The 17,592-nt window shown below is 40.1% G+C and overlaps 1 protein-coding gene and 1 long non-coding RNA gene across 3 annotated transcripts in view; one reads left to right on the top strand and one right to left on the bottom strand.

The window, feature by feature from the left end:
- The window catches only part of LOC146670765 (uncharacterized), a 428,660-nt gene that overhangs the window by 174,867 nt on the left and 236,201 nt on the right, over window positions 1–17,592 (bottom strand). The gene's annotated exons all lie outside the window — the stretch shown is intronic.
- On the top strand, window positions 921–10,067 carry LOC146670775 (uncharacterized). 2 transcript variants are annotated; one of them, XM_085402848.1, is made up of 4 exons: window positions 921–1,092; window positions 3,367–3,472; window positions 7,104–8,288; window positions 8,617–10,067. In XM_085402848.1, the coding sequence occupies exons 2-4, from the start codon at window positions 3,455–3,457 to the stop codon at window positions 9,298–9,300; spliced, it is 1,887 nt and encodes a 628-aa protein (XP_085258974.1). In that variant the 5' UTR covers window positions 921–1,092; window positions 3,367–3,454; the 3' UTR covers window positions 9,301–10,067. The 2 variants fall into 2 exon arrangements, with proteins under 2 accessions (XP_085258974.1, XP_085258973.1); XM_085402847.1 differs by having other exon boundaries at window positions 924–1,092; window positions 8,614–10,066.

The following is a 17,592-nucleotide window of genomic DNA, read 5'->3' as shown; positions in this document are numbered from 1 at the left end:
CACCCCCAGACACAAAGAACCACCAACGCACCGATGTCTGAGGGAGTCCGCCACCGGCAGGGGAAGTGGTGGTAGGGAATTCTCAATGGTGCTTGGTGCCATACCCTCAGGGACTTTAATGTTATATAAAAACACTGACAGCTCAATATCTGCCTCAGTCACTCTCCCTGATCCAGCTGAGTCAGCAGTGGGAAAAATCTGCTTTTCACAGGAACTTGGTAACAGCAATAAGAGAATACGTAGTTTATTCCAAGAAGATATCGTCTCTCTCCCATATATAGAATATCTTACTGGAACCGACATGTTCCAGATATCACCTGGAAGACAGTCTGGATGATCCCATAAATATCTAATTGTGAACAAGGTGAAGGAAATCTCATATAAAATTCTTCATAAATGTGACCCAGCCAGTCACTATATGGTAACATTTAAAAGAGACATAAATACTAATTGAACTTTCTGTGGGGATCATCCAGAAACTGTGGCACATCTCTTTTGGTTCCTCTACACAGAGATTCTGGAAGAATTTAGCAGTTTTGTTATTGTCCATATTTTAAGGGAGTTTTCTTTACGATGGAAAATGTTTTATTCTGTTTCTTTAAGTTCCCCAGGAAGAATGATAAATGTTTTTTATAAAAAATTTGTTAATACTTTTAGCTATTTTATATCCATAAATGTAAGTTTATTAATAAAACACCATATTTCTGCCGTTTTATAAGGATATGAATTGTACATACAATCAATTTCAGACTCAACCAACAAAAAGCCTCTCAGAACAATATTTATATGTAGATTTTTTTCGCCTCCTCATATCATCATTTTTTTACTCCTGGTTCTGTATGTTCATGTTCTGTTCTTTTGTAAACTTCATCTGTTTGTATGTTGTATACTCATTGTGTTTCAATAAAGTTCGATTTAAAAAAAGGTACGTTCTAAACGAAGCTTCAGACGTCACTGATCACGTGACTCTGGCCAAACGAATCAAGCCTCGACACGGTGCTTCTGAAGCAGCGCGTTGATCTTTCTGACACACGCACCGGAGCGTCAGCTTCAAGCGGACCATCACTACGTCTCACATCTAAAGGTGTCAAGGTAACTTTGAACTGAGTTCAGTCAATCTGGAGTTTTTCCAAGTTTTCTGTTGCTCTCTGTGAGAGAAGAGCGTTAAAGGCGGGGCTCTCCAGAGTCCAGCAAAACAGGAAACCACAGCTGGGTGTGTGTAAGTGTGCAAACCAATAGAATGCATCGTGGTGGGGGGGGGCATCACGGGCAAGAAAAAAATAAAATAATCGGTCGTACCCATGCTTCCCCGACGTCATGCCAGCGCATATTGGGAAATTCGTAGGCACCGATCGGTTTTCTATCAGCCATTTGCTGGGAGTAAGGGCGCCCTCCGTTTGCGAGGTGCGCCTGCTGCTGGCGGCACAGGGAGGAGAGGGCGGGGCGGCGGGGAGTCTCTGGCTGGCTGGAGCGGCATCTAATAACCAACTCGCAAAACAAAATAAAAACAACAAACAGATATTATGATACAGACTTATAATCTGCACCCATGTTTTTTCTACATTCTATAAAGTGAGCGCGAGAGCCCTCGGTGCGCCTGCGCGCTGCTGAAGTCAAAGTAAACTTTATTGTCATCTCCGCTACAGACAGTCCAGCATATAGAGAGACGAGACGACGAGGCTGCAGTTACAGCGGTGCAAGTAAACAAACAATAAATATAAGAAGAGTAAGAAAATAAATATAACTTTAGGACTCGGGGTAAAGGATCAATAACAATTTAAATTATAATTTACAGTTTGATGATTTAAAGTCTCACACAACCCGTCAAAAGGGGCGGGGCCGGCTGCTTCCAAGTAGAGCACATTTCATTTATAATGATGTAAATCCAAGCCCATCATGGATTCACGATCTGAATCCTGGGTTGTGTGAAATCCCAGAAATCAACCTTAGACAAAGTGAATCTGTGAACTAAGGTGTAGGTCTGTTAGGTTAATTGTGCTGATCCTCGGGTTGGGGGATTTGTGTTTGTACTGGAGCGCAAAATTCAAACCAATGGAAGATGGACAACAAAAGTTCAAAGCCATCAGGTGCTCAGTTTATGTATTTATTTTTGGCCTGCATCAGTAAGAAATGCCAAATTATATACACAAAGTTACAGGAATCACCACTCCTGTTATTCATGATGATTTCAGTAACATCACATAATAACATGTAACATCCTGTAAGCACAGTCTGCCTGTGTCTTTTCTCTGCAAATGAACATTTTCAGCCAATATAGGTAATACATCAACATGGTTGCCGTGGCTAAGTTAGGAATATTTATAATGTCATTTCAAAACTTGCATATGATCTGCAATTTGTAGCAGATCTACTGACTGTCACAGAGTAGCTGGAGCAGTCTCAAATGCAGGTCAGTCCACTGCTGCCCCCTGTGGCCAAGTGCCATAGCTACTGCTGGATGAACTCGTGACACATCTGCACCTGTTTCTATGAACACATTGAGTCTGAGTGGCTGCACTTACACTGGTGCATTCAAACATATTGAAAGATGGCAGCAATGTGGATTGTCAAGACTCAAACCAACCATTGAGCAAAGACAGCAGGATCACTTGTTTCTGTTTGTTATACAGCCAGATTTACTCGTGACACACATGTGCAGCTGCTTTATCACCTATTCTGAATTTGTTTCAAGCACAATACATTTGTTACACATGTTGGGATATTGTGTTTGTTTTAAATGTTATATACCTGTGTGGTATGTGACTTGTGTTGCCATGACGCCAGGTCTCTCTTGGAAATGAGATTTTTAATCTTAATGAGATTTTTTTTTACCTGGATAAATAAAGGACTAATTTGTAACTTTCAGTGTTTTCCGGTCTTCCAAAAGAAAAAAAACCTTCAACTACATGACATGCAGTTGTGTATTTGTTTTCACCTTATCACACACTTGAAGTTTTACAAATCCCCACTTCTTTAGTGAATATCATTTCAGTCTCAGACAACCTCGTTTCTCTTACAGAGGTTGAATGCACCTTCTGCGGATGGCGGTACCACACAGTGTGCGTGGACTTCCCCTGCACAGAAGGCAACTACAAATGCTGTGAATGCTAAATAAACAGAAACAAATGATCCCTGTTGTCTTTGCTTGATGATTGGTTTGAGTCTTGACAATCCACATTGCTGGCGTTGCATCTTTCAAAGCCAGCAATGGCAGGTATCAGTGCTCAAAGCTTTTGTGTTTGTTTCCAACAAGTTGCCCACCTCGGGAAACAAAAATGTGTTCTTTTACTTGTCAGATGAACATATGAGACACTTTGACTCTTCAGTGCAGTGTGGAGCCTAACAAAGATCTGTTTTGTGTCCCAGCTGATCAGCAGGAGGAGGAGAGTCTGACGGAGCAGCAGAGGAACATTTTCAGCTACTTGGACTCAGCTCAGCCACTACAGAGGAAACAATGAGCTCAACACAGAAGGTGACAGACAGAGCAGGACCATATGACCAAAGATATTTATCACCATATACATTTGAACATTTGCCATAACGATGTAGCTGACGATAGAATTGACACCAGACAAAATACTTTACAGCTGCACAACTTTATTAAAAACCCATCAATGTATTTTCACTGAAACAAGCAGCTGTTGTTTATGTGCATTAAAGTTATATAAAAATGTAACAGTGCAAGTGCAAATTCCTCGCTGACAGTTTAACCAAAAGGCGTTTCCAGTGGAAACTGGCCGACACATCCTGAGCATAACCATGTATAATATCCACTAAACTTCAGAAGAGGTTATACAGTCGTGGCCAAAAGGTTTGAGAATTGCATAAATATTGGAACCTGGAGAAGTTGCTGCTTAAGTTTTTATAATAGCATTTTGCCTGCACTCCAGAATGTTATGAGGAGTGATCAGATGAACTGCATCGTCCTTCTTTGCCATGAAAACGAACTTAATCCCCAAAAAGCCTTACCACTGCATTTCATTGCTGTCATCAAAGGACCTGCTGAGACCATTTCAGTGATCGTCTTCTTAACTCAGGTGAGAATGTTGGCGAGCACGAGGCTGGAGATCATCATGGCTGTATCCCGATTCAGGTTCTGCAGCTTTAAAGTCCTCAAGGGCCGCGTACTCAAAGGCCGCTAAGGCCGAAGTGCGAGGCTCGTAGGCTCGTGAAATGGGACGTCTAGCCTCCGTCGCGCTGCCCAGGTTGCCTAGCAACCATGATACTAACAGCTGGAAACGTTTCATACAGCTTTGTTTGACAGAAATGAAGGAGAACATATTTAGTTCATTTGTTTCTACATGAGCTCTGTGTGATTTGATGAGTATCTGAGGCTGAGACCACAGGACTGTGAAACATGATTGTTGGGCTTCATTCCTGTGCTGAACAGTCGTTTAAGATTAGCTGTAAATAACAATTAGCTAATGTTGTTCATGAGACTAAAGTCATCTCACTGTGGTAATGTAAATATAATATGGCCAATATTATAGTTATTATATTAATCACTTCACTCACAGACAAGTATCTGTGACAGTGTGTATATAGATGTATCATATATAAGAGACAAATATTGTTCATTTAATATGTTGGTACTAAATTTGGCTCATTGCTTACATATATGTGTAAAAGCAAATGTAGGAGCTGTGATAACTGTGTCTGATAGAATGAAGAGTCGACTGATATATGAAATATTCCTTTATTGGGTGAGAAAATCAGACCATGTCATAACTGCTGTAAGTCACACAGAATAGATATCAGAGCCTTAAACAGGCTGACGTCTGCTAAATGGGTCAAACTGGGCAGAAAGTCTACAAACACATAACATCCTTATAGAATATGATGTAACACTATAGATCAACTTAGCTCAGAATATATAAAGCATATAAACAGTTACAGCAATATGATGCAACAAACACAGCAGCTACTGATCCAAAATACTCAAAGCTTCATAGAACTGAAACCAACATTTATTTTAGCTCCATTCTGCTGCTGATACAGACTTTAGGTTTCTGAACATTAAACTTGTTGCTGCCTTTCATAGTGTGTAACTTGAAGGCCCTGAGTACTCTGAGTACTTTCTCCCACACTGGAAACACTGGGATGATCACATTATTTGAACATTACCTAATAAGACTGATTCAGCACAGACAGTTATGTTAAACTTTCCTAGCAGTCCTTCACAAACAGGGAACAGTCTGTCTATTCTCTCCATCTGTCAGCTGCTGCTGGCTCTTCCTCCTCCTCTTCCTCACACACTGCTGAGTTTGTCCTGGTGGATCATCAGGGCTGCAAAGCCTCACAGATGATGTGCAGCAGTGGGTCCCTCAGTCTGTCCTCACTCTGGACACTTGCAGTCGTCACACATGGAAATCAAATGTGTGATAAGCTGCAGGATTCAGACACAAGTGTAACTTATAAACACATGTTCATACTTTTATTCCACAATCAGAGAGAAAGAAACAGAGAGAGAGTGCAGGACAGACAGACAGGTGACAGTCTCAGGTGTACACACTGCTACACAACAGCACAGAGAAGCAGGATTTAGTGTTTGTGTTATTACGAGTGTAAACAAGAAGAGTTCCAGATGGTGCAGTGGACACATGTGTGATTGCTGTGATTAAAGCATCTTTCTTTCAGCTTAACGAGTGAACCGTCAGCTCGTTCAAACACACGTTAAAGTCCGTTTGGCTCGACACCACCGAACAGAGGCAGCAATATAACATAGCTAACATTAACAGTGCAGTGGATCCTGCTTGTGCCGTGATGTTCAGGACTGCAAACCGAGCAGCATCACTGACTTTCAGCTTGTTGTGTTTGTGGATATATGACTGACTTTAATTATCCACAAAATCATCACAATCTCTGTCAGATTAAGGTCGACTATTGAACGGCGTATATTTTAAAGGCTTTAAAACCAAGTTAACGCTGAAAGTACAAACATCACTAATGTCACATAACTCTGCCGACAAGGCATAGCTATGGCTATGAAATGCTCTTTGTGTATCACTTCTTCATTATGAAAGATGTCATTAATGCACTAGTAATGTCTCATCTGGAGTATTGTTCAATCATTTGGTCAGCAGCTAATAAGACAGATCTTAACAGACTTCAGTTAGTCCAGAATAAGGCGTCCAGATTAGTGTGAAGATGTTCATACTATACTAATATTGATAAAATGCATAATAACCTTTCTTGGCTTCCTGTACAGGCTAAAATATTCTATGGCTTACTTGTAGTTCTAAAGAAAGCAATTCTGTTAAACACACCACATTTATTCTGCTCAGCTGCAGTATCCAGATGAAATACATCATCATATTACACAGTTTTCAACAAGCTGCAATTTAGTAAATGCTCGAGTTAAAAGTAACGTTTTGTAAAACTGTTACATTTAGAGCAACTTTTAAGTGGAATAAGTTGCCTTAAAAAATTAGAGAATTATTCAAAACTTCAATGAACACTTAAAAGCCGATTTACAGAGCTTTTAGTTGTTGTAAATATTGTAAGACATGATTTGTTTTTGAAACTTGTGTAATGTGCCTCAATGTTATTGATATTATTATTATTGATTGCTTATATTTGAACAATTGTGAAACCTCACTGTGGATGTAAGAGTGAAATTATGTGGATATCTTGAATCCACTTTATTGTGTAATATTTTATGTGAGTATTTGACGGAAGACGAGCAACATCTGTTGTGGAAGCTAACGGGGTTCCTTTAGAATAAACAAACATAGGATTTATTATCACTGAATAATTCTGTATAAATCTATACAAATTATAGAAATATGTAATAGGAAACAACAAAATAATCTAAATTATAAAATAATGTGTGTGTGTGTGTGTGTGTGTGTGTGTGTGTGTGTGTGTGTGTGTGTGTGTGTGTGTGCATGATTTTAGTGTTTGAACAGTCATGAATTATCTTTAACAGCAGGTTGGATGTAATGTGTTAGAACTACCAGCAGGTGGGGATAAGAGACCTTTAAGGTGTTTGGTGCCACGCTCCACCTTCAGGTTTAAAACTAGTGTTAATGGAGTTTGAAGGCTGAGTTTGTTCCACGACTGCATTTCACTCACTGCCTCTGTTTGTATCTCTGTCACTGCAGGACCAACATGGAGCCAGAAGTCAGCGCTCTCAGGAGGCCGACAAACCTCACAGAAGAAAGGGAGAGAAAAAACACACCTGTGACGAGTGTGGGATGGAGTTTACTCTGAAGGCTTCACTAAAACAGCATCAGGTCATCCACACTGGAGAGAGACCGTTCAGCTGTGAACAGTGTGGAAAGTCTTTTTCCTGGATGCGTTCCCTAAAAACACACCAACTCATCCACAGTGGAGTTAAAGCGTACAGCTGTGATCAGTGTGGCAGAGCTTTTACTCACAGTAGCAGCTTACAGAGGCATCTAGTTACCCACTCTGGAATTAAGCCATACAGCTGTGATCAGTGTGGCAGAGCTTTTACTCGCAGTAGCAGCTTACAGAGTCATCTAGTTACCCACTCTGGAATTAAGGCATACAGCTGTGACTTGTGTGGGAAGTCTTTTTCCTTGAAGCGTTCCCTAAAAAGACACCAACTCATCCACAGTGGAGTTAAAGCGTACAGCTGTGATCAGTGTGGCAGAGCTTTTACTCGCAGTAGCCACTTACAGAGTCATCTAGTTACCCACTCTGGAATTAAGGCATACAGCTGTGACGAGTGTGGGAAGGGTTTTACTGAGAAGGCTAAACTAAAACAGCATCAGCTCATCCACACTGGAGAGAGACCGTTCAGCTGTAACATGTGTGGAAAGTCTTTTTCCTTGAAGCGTTCCCTAAAAAGACACCAACTCATCCACAGTGGAGTTAAAGCGTACAGCTGTGATCAGTGTGGCAGAGCTTTTACTGACAGTAGCACCTTACAGAGTCATCTAGTTACCCACTCTGGAATTAAGCCATACAGCTGTGATCAGTGTGGCAGAGCTTTTACTCACAGTAGCAGCTTACAGAGTCATCTAGTTACCCACTCTGGAATTAAGGCATACAGCTGTGACATCTGTGGAAAAACTTTCAGCCAGAGAGGGAGACGAAATACACACCTACGCATTCACACCAGACATGATGTGTACTGCTGTGAACAGTGTGGCAAATACTTTACAACAGACGCACAGTTACAACAACACATGTTTACCCACACTGAGGAGAGACCTTATCAATGTGACCTGTGTGAGAAGACTTTTAAATCTCCACATGACCTGAGACGACACCAACAGATCCACACCAGAAAGAGACTCTACAAGTGCAGCTACTGTGAGGTATGTATTTATATTGTTATCTTGTCATTTTAGCCTGACTGTTTGGAACAACTCTGCTCATTAAACTGTGTTAGCATGTTAGCAATTCTACTGCATGGAAAAGCAGCTCTGAGTGATTATTCAGATTTTCCTTTCAGTTATGATTTTAGTATTACTGTAGTATTATGGTGGTAGTATTGTAGTTATTGCAGCCCAGTAAACTGAGTGTGTTAACTGAAACAGTCAAATGTAGTTGGACGTCTGCAGAGATGCTCTTTATTTCAGGCGACGTTCAGGATACAAATGTTGAAGGACTGACTTACACTGTCTTTGTGTCTTTGTTTAGAAGCAGAGCGACACAGATGGATCCAGTTCTCAACCCTGTCATCACTGTGGTGGTGGGAAAGACTTTCTTTGTGACCTCTGTGGAAAAACTTTCAGTCAGCAAATTACCCTAAAAGTACATCAACGTAGACACACTGGAGACAAACTGAAATACTGCAAAGAATGTGGGAGAAGCTTCACCACATCAAGTGGTTTAAAACGACATAAACTGATTCACAGTGGGGTTGAAAAGCACCTCTGTGATCAGTGTGGGTCATCCTTCACTACTGAAGGTCATCTTAAATCACACGAACGAGTCCACACAGGAGAGAAACCACACAAGTGCAGACACTGTGAGAGAAGCTTCTCACATTCACATAATCGTAACAGGCATGAACGTGCACACATGGAAGGAAACTACAGCTGTGACCAGTGTGACAAGAGCTTCAGGAATCTCAGTTCATACTCTGCACACAAACGATCCCACGTTACTAATAAACTGTTTCACTGTTACCAATGTGCCCAAACATTCACCTCATTGTCTGCTCTGTGCAAACATCAGCGCGATCACTCAGGGCTGAAATCACTCCCATCACTGGATCACAGTGAATCTGAAGACACAGAAAGATCCTCTGGTTTCTGTGTCAGACTCAAAAAGCTTGAGATCAGGCTCCACAGAGTTCAGATAGAATCTCCTGTAAAAATCTGATGAGGCAGCTGTGAATCAAACTCTTCCCCTAGTTCCATTTTAAGCTTTCAAAACTGTCCTACTGTAGTGTTCATGTCAAGTGGTTAGCTTTCTTTTCATCAGTTGGTTGAAAACTCTGTTTCCTATTATAAAGTTTTTGTTTTAATGTATTTTGATCCACATAAATGTTTTATTGTTCGGGTTCTTTATGTTATTGAATCTTGCAAATGTTAAATAAAAAATTCAAATGTAAAATATCTTCACTGATGGTACAAATAAACTGTCCTTTCAGCTTTAGCTCCTAATTTATTCATTATTTATGGATGTAGCACAGCAGCCGTCTCTTGATTAACACATGGAGGGCTCGGGATCTGATGGTGTCGTCTCCCTAATTTGCCCACTCAGTAAATCTCACTCATGGCCAAGAAATTGAAATAAACCTTGTTTCCCTGCTGGATAGTGATCCACTGTAACTCTGCTCCTCCTTCCTGTTTAGGATTTCTGTGGCTGAAGTAAAATTCCCTCCATCCATCACTTATCCCAGCTAACCCAAAGTGAAATAAAGTTTTGCTCGTCTTAAAAAAGCATTACAATAATGGGCATTACCAATGCAAACTGAATGATACAGAAGATGAAAGAAGAGACTTTGATCAGTTAATAAAGCTCATGATCTGGATTCATTGTGGCTGCTACACAGATACTTCTGGGTCACTTCTCTCAGTTAGGAACCTTCCTCACCAAACTGACTGTTGGACCACACCCCTGGTTTCATGAGAAATTGTTTCAGCCATGATTTCTCTTCCTGTATTTCAGAGTAAAGACTGAAGTGACAAATGGAAGCATGTTTAAAAAACACAATGTGAGAGAGACGTTGAGGTCCTTAGAAGTTACCCTGGGTTTTTCTGTCACCCTGCTAGATGTTACACACCTTGTTATTGGACTGATTTCTACTGCTGGACTACTCCTGCGGAGAGTAACAATACTCTTACTAATTAGCTCCCTTTCACACCTTTGGGGATATTTATTTTTGTGTTTGCAGCGCTGTGAGCCAGAACAGCGAGAGAAAAATCTGCAACAGCGACGAGCCGAATGCTTACGTGAATCGCAGCAGCTGCACATGTGTTACGCTGAATTAGAGGATATCTTTGCTCTGGATTTCTATTTCTACTTTTTCATTTCTATATGATTCTTCTTGCATCTAAAGAAAGATGATTCAATTTGCTAAATGTTGATGGCTCTTCGTGCTCAGGTGTAAATGAGACGTAATATTTGCTCTTGGTTTGGTTCTCCTGTACAGAACCTTGCAGTACAACAGAAACCTAAAAACATTATTTGTAGTTGTTATTCTTAGTTGTTCTGCTGCCTAAATACCACAGGGTCTGATTATGAAGTTATTGAGCTGCACATACGTTACGCTCTGCTTAAGTTCGAGGTCACAGCGTCTGTAGAGCAGCTGGAACATAATGAAGTCTACAAGGTTAAAGTTTTCTCTTCAGTTATTGTTCTTTCTGCTGCTTGGTTTGATGGATCTGAGAGCTTTTGTTTTTATTATTGTTATTATAATTATCATTAATATTTTACTCTCTAGAAGCTTTAAAATAGTGTTTGTGTTTGAAAAAATTGATTTAAGAATTGAACAGAAACATCTGTCCTTCTGAAAATGGCCCAAAGGCACGGAGACAAAGTCAAAGGATGCAACCTGTAACTTTCTCTTCCTTCATGTCAGGACCATCATCCATGATTTATATAAAATGCATATAGCAACAGTAGCACTTTAGTTTGGACTTTATGATTTCTGTAACTGGAAAATATTATTTTGTTTAAAGACAGAAGTGACCACATAGTTGCAACATCAAAGGGAAATATTAATTAATTAGCATCAAGTATATTTGTTGCTTAAGCGTTTGCACTATAACTTAAGTAGGATTATAACTTTTAAGGAAGGAAAGATTTCAGATATTTAGTTCACTGCTTCAGTTATTTTATATGAAATTAAAACATTTACGTTGGTCAAATATGATGCTCTAAATCAAATAAAAGTTTGAAAATAAATGATGTATTTTTAAATGCTGCAACAAATGTTCACAAAAAGTAACTATAATTAAAACCAGTTAAACAAAATCAAATGTTTGAATCATGCTTAACCAAATGCCAGGCTGGAGAGCTGAACCTAAAGTATACGTAGAAAGATTTCAACATGTGAGCAGTTTTTAATGTTTTTATCACATATAAATGTCACAGCAGTGGGTCCTGGCCCAATGCTTTGTGTTTTTGCTTTTCTTTGACTCTTGTTTTTCTTGCTTTTTGTTCTTCTTATTTATCAGGCTCTCAGTAATCTTAGTTCTCCCTCCCTCAGTGTTCATTTCAGCCTGTGTTTAGTTTCTGTTCCCGTGTCCCACGTTTCATCGTTTCATGTCGAGTCAGCCCTGTCTCTCTGTTTCCTGTGTCTCCCCAGTCAGCCCCGCCTCCCTCGGGCACTCATGTGTGATACAGAGTAATAAACCTGACTACATTTGCTACACTCTCTTTATTACCTGTTACTTTAAAATTCATACACTAATTATGTCTGCCCATCTCTCTAATGTGAAGGTCAAAGGTCAACATCCCAGTGACATAAGAATAATCCCAAAGGGGCAAAGGCAGCGGTTAATTTAGCATAAATAGCATTAAGGGTACAGCAAGGATATACTTTTACCAACCCGTTCTCACTCCCGACGCGTAAAATAATGACGATTTGTCACGTCCCTTAACTTCTCATGCTGACGCCTAAGGTACCCTTCCACGTTTTTATGTGACGCTGTGGGTTGTCAATTCATTCCAATATGAACGTGCTCGCGGCGATCAGAGACGCTTCGAGCAGAGGCTCCAGCCATCCATTTACTCCAATAATAACCCCGTCACGGCGAAACATGACGTCGTGAAGCACAATCTAACTGGAGACCCGGGGACCCTCTCCGCGAACGGGTTTTTCTCCCTAATTTAATGCTTTCTTTTAATGACATCGTTAACATTTCTCAACAAAAACACGTGAAAGTATCACTGATAATTCAACAATAAAATGGCTTCATGTTGTGGCCATCACACAGTGTTTTCCAAACTGATTCACGATCTGAAAGTGCTCAGATTTAACGTACATAATCCTTTGTTAGGTTTATTAACTAAGCTGTAGTGCCTCTGCACCTCACTGTACAATACCTTGTGCAATACTTTTGTAAATAGTCAACAGTGCAATAGACTCAATACTTGAAATGTGCAATTCACTTGTATTTTTATTTTTTATTCCTATTTATTCTATTTATCCCCTTTGTATATTTTATTTATATTTGTCTCTGTATTTATATGTGTGTGTGTGTGTGTGTGTGTGTGTGTGTGTGTGTGTGTGTGTATATATATATATATATATATATATATATATATATATATATATATATATATATATATATATATATATATATATATAACAGTTCTGTAACTGTAACTTCGGTCGTTGCTGTGCTTTTTTTGGAAGTCGAATTTCCCAGAGGAACCCACCCGAGGGATTAATAAAGTTCTATCTTATCTTATCTTATCTTATTATTTTCATTTCACACGTAAAACACATTTATAGATTCATTCACCACTCCTGTTAGTTTTGGATGCGCTCGGCTCCAGCCAATCAGACCAATTTACGCAGACGCACTAATCCCGTAACTGCACACTACCCATAATCCTCGACCGCCGTCGCTATGGGAATGAAGATAACAACAGCTTGGTGCTACCCGTTATTCCTTTATTTACTCTAAAATAATAACCAGCGATAATACGAAATTAAACTGGCCCAGTGTTTAATTATGTAATTAAAAATTGCAAATTTTAGTATTTTATTTTTTACAAATTGCAATATTTATCTACAGCGCGCCTTTAGCGACACGTCAACAGATCTTAAGCAAGCGATTGGATGGTTTTTACTGCAATGCATCTTGGGAGTCGCAGTAAATGTATCTTTCAACTCACGGTCCTGCAGCGAAGTTTTCGACTGGACACGAGGCAGATCCTAGCTAAGTAAGTTGTGATAAACTGTGGGTAATTTGCATGTTCACTGAAATATTAATTTCAGTGATATTAAACTGATATTAAACTTGAAATGTTTTCACAGAGCAGTCTGTGTACCAAGAGAACTACTTCTGCAAAAGTTTATTTAATTTTTTTTGTGATGTATTCTCATGTGTAAGACACTTGCTTGGCAACCCAGCTAATGTTAGTACTGCTCTATTTTAGCAATGTATCTTTTCTGTAATCAATTCAGGGTTTTTTTTTAACCCTATTCACGTAATTAACTCAATATTAACGACTTTAATCTCGTAATTGATTTTTTTTCTAAATATGGTGTAATACTGCCTCGTAACATAAGTTATTTCTTTGGTCATAAATTATTTTTGTAATCATTTCACCAAAACAGACCTGAAATAATCCCTACATGTTCCATTTTCATTTGCAGAAATGACAAAGCTAAAAACCAAACCATGCCCTTCCTGTCAGGGCCCAAACACAATAAAAGGGCAGTGGTACGGGAGAACGGACGAGAGCAACTGGGGTCAAGCGAAGGGACGGCGCTTTGTCCGGTTTTCTCCCGTGCACGAGAAACATGAAGAAGCTTGCCTATTTGTGTCTTGCTTTGCAGTGTAATTATATTGTCTTCAACGTTCCAGCGGATAGGTACAAGCTACAAACCTATCATTAATTGGTCCTTCGATGCCGGAGCCCTGGAGTCGCATTCACCGAGGGGAGGAGAGGCACGCTGGAAGACTGACGTCAGCCAGGAAGTTCCTGTGGATTCGCGGTCTGTCTTTTCTCCTCGATGAATGACGATTGGCGGGACTCGAGGCTGATATTACACGCTAAGCAACGCCAAGTAAGTTTAAAGAGGCCGACTCTATAACCGTGTCGTTGTGCAGTCTCCGCCATTTTGTGAGGCGTTGAGAAGTTCGCTGCTTTGTGGAGCGAAACCCGGGTTCCTTGCTACTGTGTGCAGCAAGAGGTTCCTTACCGCTTTGTGGGGTAAGAGGTTCCTCGCTACTTTGTGCAGCGAGAGGTGAGTTCTCCGCCGCTTTGTGGGGTGTTGAGAAGTTCCGCGGAGTCCAGATTGTGCTGGACAGTAGGCCTATTTTGTGTTATTGTCATTTTCGTCGTCGTCTCGTTGTTGTTGTTGTGTGTGAGTGTGTGCGGAGCAGAACGCGTGGTGTGTGACGTCAGCAGCTGTTGTTGTTATCATGGGTTTCTAAGCAACCAAGAGTGAGTCGGAGGGAGACAGACGTTTGTGCTGGACTTTGCTCCTGGCAGCACAAAGTATTTATGTAAAAAAGAGAGAGAGCGAAGGCTCCACAGCTGCGCGGGTGCACGCGAGCGCGGTCGCGCGGGTTTCACGCGGACCTGAGCCGTGCGGTTAATCGCAGGCTTATGTTAGAAGTTTTCAGGAAACACACCAGCCTTGAAGAGTGTGTGGAAAAGGCCAGCCCACATCAGCAGCTATGCTCTGGTGAATGGCTTTCCCCCCACCCCTTGCTGACACAAAATGTTTATTCTTTAACTTGCCCTGATCGACAGCAGCCTGTGTGCCAGACCATAGATTTAATTGAGGTGGATAGTTGTTAAAAGTAATCTACATTAAGCTTGTGGTTGCTCAAATTCAGTACAATGACATATGAGGAGAAGTGATATAGGCAAATATTTAAACTAATGAAGTGCATAGAGGCACTTGACCTGTGTGAAAGACTGTCGTCTTATTATGAGCCATTGTTGAGATATGGAGCACACCTGTGAAAACAACTAATATGCTGAACCCTGTATGAAACATCTAAAGGTACATGATGGAGAAGCTGTATTGAATATGAAAGTGTAAGACTTTGCCGCTGTGGGCAGAGCATGCAACTACTGTGTGATGTTGCGTTGCAGTTTTTTTTCTGAGCTGATGAGCAAGCTACACATTATCAGATTGAGAGCTGTCTGAGAACTACTCAAAGAAAGGGAAACAGAGAGTGTGCAGCGTTTCCATGAGCAGTTTTCCTGCATCTTGACTCATGTGTGTGGAGTGTTCATAGCATCAGCATCATGTTTTTGTTTATTTGTTTTGTTGGGTTGAAAATAATTAAATAAACGTGTGATCATATTTATGGATCATCATGGTATCATCAGCCATGTGATTTATTTATGCAGATGAAAAAGTGAGTGTGAATGTGTCTGACATCACAGTGTTTCTGTGCGCTGTGTAAAAGTAATTGCCTCTGATTGAGAAGAGAATTTATATTGTAGAAGAAAAATAATCATAGGAAAAAGGTTTCATGTTGATCAGCCGAAAAACAACTACAATGTCATTTTCTGCTTTTAAGAAAGGATTGTTCACACAAACACACACACAGAGAGAGAGAGAGAGAGAGAGAGAGAGAGAGAGAGAGAGAGAGAGAGAGAGAGAGAGAGAGAGAGAGATGTGTGTTGATTAAGCAGTGATGATGATAATGAAAATGTCTTAGTTTGTCACTTTCAGGTGAAAAGCAGACCTGAATCAATTTTCCACATGCAGCAGTCGGAAGAAAGTTATATTTCAACATCATTGGAAACATGCAGGCCAAGTTTCTGGCTGACTTATTTACAGCGCCATGTGTCTCTCAACCTCACAAGCAAGCAAGCTCTCACTCCTCCCTGAAGAATGCAGCTCCAAAGAGCAATAACATGATAAAGAGACAGCAGCAAGTCCTGAACAAAAAGTCCTAGCAAAGCAGCAGCAATGTGGACAAACAGCATCAGAGAAGAGCAAACCCATCATCCTGACTGATCGGATGAATGGCACTGTGTTTCCAACAAGCTGCAACTTCACTATACATGTGAATAAAACTTTTGAGGAGAACTGAGGAGACTGTTGGAGTTTGACATTTGCCACCTGTGGAGTAAAATGGCAAGAAGAGACAGTGGAACACAGGACAAAGCTGAAGGAGAACTGCCGGCTATTGGACTGTTGAAGTGGGAGAGGACAAAAGAGTGAGATGACAACAGAGTGAGAGTAAGTGGAAACACAGAGGAATGCTGTTATTAAATGTGGGAAATCAAAATTTGGGTTAGCAAACCTGGGGAAAAGAAAACTGACTGCTTAAGTTGGAAAATTGAGACGGAGTCTGAAACACTGCGAAAATAGAAACATATACAAAATCACACACACAAGCAGAACATGCATTAACCCTACTAATACAAACAAAAGAGAGCTCATGAAGATTAGACAACATCTTAAGCGTGTGAGTTTGTTTATCATCTTGTCCAAATCACTTAGTGTGATGCAAAGACCAGTGGACTCATAGCACATTAGTTAAGAAATGATTAAATAATAGTAGAGAAGTGTGTAGGAAAGGCAGCTTTTAAGAACATGCTCTGCTGGATATGCAGCTCCACAGACATGCATTAGACCTGCCTAATAACACAAACACACATGCAATGAAAATTAGCTTGTTATCTCTCATCAGTGTTAAAATAGTGTCAATTTAGCAGACACTTGTTATCAAATACTGAATTTATCCAAAAAAAAAAAAAAAAAATTGACTCTCCAGGTTGCAGGACAACAGTTTAACTTTTGTGGGAAAAAGGATCCTGGTTTGAGCAACCAGTGATCAGACAATAAATTTAGTGTTAAAATGGTAAATTGGGAGAAGCTTCCTGCTTGATTGAGCAGCACAAGTAATTTACTGTATGAGGGGAATTGTCTTTTGTGATACTATTTTGAACATGCTTTTCTGTCGTCCTGTCAACTTAGTGAGTTAATAGCTGATATGCAAATTAGTTGATCGTTTTAGATTAATGAAAGGTGACTGAATTCTAGCACGAGTGAATGAGATGTGTTGGAGTTTGTTGTGTTAAGTGGAAACTCTAAAACACTGAGTTTCCTGTTTGATGTGCGAGTGAATCTTGTATTTAGATACACAACTCTGAATACGTCAGAACAAACGTCTTTTGTGAAGTGCATGACAGCATGTCACATGTTTTATGATGAAGGGAAAAAGGAAAATTGAATAAAATAGATCTGTGGCCTAAATGAGTGAAGAGCACAGACCTGGTGATTAAACTCATAGCTAATATGACATTAGGGTTATGTTGTGTTTTGTGCAGCTGATGGTTGGTTTGGAGTGAATCTAGCTGATGATTCTTCTCCTGTTGTGAAGTTGATGAGGAGTTTGTGTCATGACTTAACAAGGCCTTTTTATTTTGATACTTTCACAGTGCACTGAAAGTTTGGTTTGATAATCTCTGTTATTTTTCATTTTTATCTTTTGAACAGGCACTGATTTTGTTTGT

Source organism: Rhamphochromis longiceps, linkage group LG4, assembly GCF_057381845.1.
Source record: "Rhamphochromis longiceps isolate RC_006_pf linkage group LG4, R_longiceps_female_GT1.1, whole genome shotgun sequence".
In the NCBI taxonomy this organism is placed as follows: Eukaryota; Metazoa; Chordata; class Actinopteri; order Cichliformes; family Cichlidae; genus Rhamphochromis; species Rhamphochromis longiceps.
The sequence above is the reverse complement of the archived record's forward strand: the minus strand, read 5'-3'. Positions and strand labels throughout refer to the sequence as shown.

What these genes read in the sequence shown, in the direction of transcription:
- LOC146670775 (XM_085402847.1), top strand. An exon ending in ACAAGTGCAGCTACTGTGAG is followed by an intron (nt 8,289 to 8,613) that starts GTATGTATTTAT and finishes GTCTTTGTTTAG; the next exon opens with AAGCAGAGCGACACAGATGG.